Source organism: Austrofundulus limnaeus, unplaced genomic scaffold, assembly GCF_001266775.1.
Source record: "Austrofundulus limnaeus strain Quisiro unplaced genomic scaffold, Austrofundulus_limnaeus-1.0 Scaffold978, whole genome shotgun sequence".
Classification (NCBI taxonomy): Eukaryota; Metazoa; Chordata; class Actinopteri; order Cyprinodontiformes; family Rivulidae; genus Austrofundulus; species Austrofundulus limnaeus.
In genome coordinates this window covers 99,470-102,295 of record NW_013953380.1, presented here as the reverse complement: position 1 = coordinate 102,295, position 2,826 = coordinate 99,470, and the positions used below count along the sequence as shown (strand labels likewise).

Sequence of the window (2,826 nt, the reverse complement as noted above, 5' to 3'; positions counted from 1 at the left end):
CATATATATATCTTCCACGTCTTCGATGGAAAGTGGTGCCGGCATATCAGATTCCAGTCCCAGGAATCACTGACATGTCCAGCAGCAACCGTTCCATCCAGACAGCTACATTCCCCTCGTTCCAAGTGTGGAAAAAATTGTGTCAATTGCATTCAGAGACCACTTGACCAAATCCATAATTYCTTTAGTTTCAGACGGTAGGTGAAAAAAAATCTTGAAGGAAAAAGAAGGCAGCAAAGCAGAGGGGGGCAGGTTCAGGAGAGAGCGAATGCACGTCCTGTTCCTCTGAAGGCTAAGCAGATATGCAAACATAAGCAGATTATGCTAAACATGAGGGCCTCCCAGTACTCATTGGTTGTGATGCCAATTYCCATCATACGTATGTGCTGGGGGAGCTGTGAATTTAACACTGGAGGCAGATCTCTATTAGAATATTTGCTGACAGATGACCTGCTTGTTCTTAATCAGGGCAATGTACCTACCTTTAAACTTTTAATAGGGAGGAGGTCATTGATATAATAGTCTGGTCCATGGACTTGTTAAACAAAATCTGTGACTGKGTGGTGTCCACAGAGRAAACTATGTCAGATCACTGACAAATTCAGAAGATAGGGAAATCATACCCAGTCACTTASAGAAACCCCCCAAATACTGAATGGAATCCGTTTATCAGCAGTCTATCCCAGTTGATGGGTGGGAGAATTKCCAGGATCAATTCTGTACAAGACAATGGGACAGAGGTAACAAACATGGCTGATGCTGTGCTAATCGCCTATAAGTCTGCTTGTCTGGAGAAGGTCTGGAGGTCGTCAAWGCAGTCRGCCTAGTGGACTCCMGAGTTGTCTGGCCTCTGCAAGGCAGTAAGASGTAAATGGCAAAGATACAGATCCCAACCAAGCAAAACGAGGTGGGAACATTAGGTAAAGTCCTGTAATCATTATAACAGTGTTCTAAAGGAGGTAAGAGAATTTGGGACCACAAGATTCTCTGAAGCCTCTCACTCATGCACCACTTCTGAGAGGGTCTCCAACGCCTTTCCCTCCTGTTCCTGATAGGGTCTCCGACACATCTGTCACTTCACTCTTGAKCCTCCAGTTCCCTCTGCAATCTCCTTGCCCTGTGCCGGTCAAGCCCAGGGYCACCCACCTGAACGCTTGCCTCATCGTGGTCGAGTCCCAGGCCGCCCACCTGAACTCTGCTTACTGTGGGGTTACACCAAGGCACTTCACTTTACGTTGTTCATTTATTTATTTATTTATTTATTTATTTATTTGTTTTGTTTTCTTTCCCTGTGGGTTTTTGTTTTTATGACATTTGTATATCCTATGTGCCTTTAATCCTGTTTCTTCCTCCCCCTACCACCCTGGTCATGCTTTCCTGTGTTTTTGTTTCTTGGCCTCTGTCCTGTCTTTTGTACACCCTCCACCCTCTAAGTCTTGTTTGGAAAAACTTGGAGCCTTTCCTTAAGTGGGGGTTGGTACTGTCCCAGTTTGTGTTTTGTTTTTTCTTTTTCTGYTATGGTTTAGCTTTTTACTTTTAATGTTTACCTGTTTCTTGTMTCYGTTCATCAGTGTCTCCTGCAATTTCTCATTTTCTCCCTCAGTCTGTTCTYATTGTTTTTCCATTCAATCAGCCACTGTCACCTGTTGTCACTCCACATTCAGCCCAGCTGCCTTCCGTCTCCTCAKCAACTCACTTCCATTTATTCAGTCTTTTGTCACTTTCACATCAGTGCTGCATTGTGCTTGCTCTTGTTAGATATCGGTCTCTCTCCATGTTTGCCTGTGTTCTTCAGCTTTTCATGTTTTGTAAGTTATGCTGCCTCGTTTTTTTTTTTTGTTTGCTCTGTGATAAATTAGTTTTTTTGTTTCACCTCTGTTTTTCTTGTCTGTCAGCAACATGTCCAAAACATCCTGCAACCCGATACAATTTACTTTTATCTTTTGATGTTTTCATCCTAGCTGTTAATTTATCAGTCTTCTCGGATGTAAACTTAATTTAAATTGAGGCACTTTAAAACATTTAATATTCTTTCATCATAACTTTTCCATAGAAAACCACTTCAGACTGTCTGAGATATAATTTCTGCAACAACAGTAAACAAAGCACTGCCATATCTGTGGAATTTCTTTCATTTACCAAATTGTCTATTATAAGAACAGATATGTTATCTAATAAATTCTAACGTCAGGTATAGATATTTGTTGCTTTTTTCAGATTTCATTATAAACTTGCCTAAAATTATTACATTTTATTAATACACAACCAGAAGACATCATGAAATGCAATTTAATCTCTAGCTGTTTTTGGGACTAGATCACCCAGACTTCTAATATCAAATCTGACCAGCCTAAATATAATAAATCAGTATTAATAATGAAGACTAACAGAAATACATGTTTTTGTACAGAGGGAACTTTCTTCCATCAATAACTCAATCATACATCAAAGCATGCAAATTTAACATGGAAAAAGACATCTACTGCCCCATCTTCAAAGTAGGAGATATTCTCAGCTACGCCCAGCAGAACTTCAGTGAACTGGCAAACACGGTAAAAACAATTCTTGTTTATTACATTTTAAAGTGTAAAGTTGTTGAGTATACTGTTCATRTAAACAACTCTTTTCTCTCACAGTCTGACTTGCACTGGTATCTCTAGGCCTGTTTTAGGAGGGCGATATAAGATCTGACTTTTAGGGTGCTTAGGCACCAGCAGGGTTAGGGCGGAAGGTAAGATTTTTGTTGGTCAAGGTTTCCCACAGTGCTGTATAACCCTAGTGGGCCACCAGGCTTTAGTATAGTATAGTATAGTATAGTATAGTATA

At 40.4% G+C, this 2,826-nt stretch overlaps 1 protein-coding gene across 2 annotated transcripts in view; it reads left to right on the top strand.

Moving 5' to 3' along the window:
• Positions 1-2,826, top strand: part of p2rx3b (purinergic receptor P2X, ligand-gated ion channel, 3b) — a 38,255-nt gene that overhangs the window by 15,824 nt on the left and 19,605 nt on the right. For both annotated transcript variants that reach the window (XM_014029958.1, XM_014029957.1), the window contains exon 7: positions 2,411-2,552. In XM_014029958.1, coding sequence (XP_013885412.1) covers positions 2,411-2,552 — 142 coding nt within the window. The remainder of the gene's footprint in view (positions 1-2,410; positions 2,553-2,826) is intronic.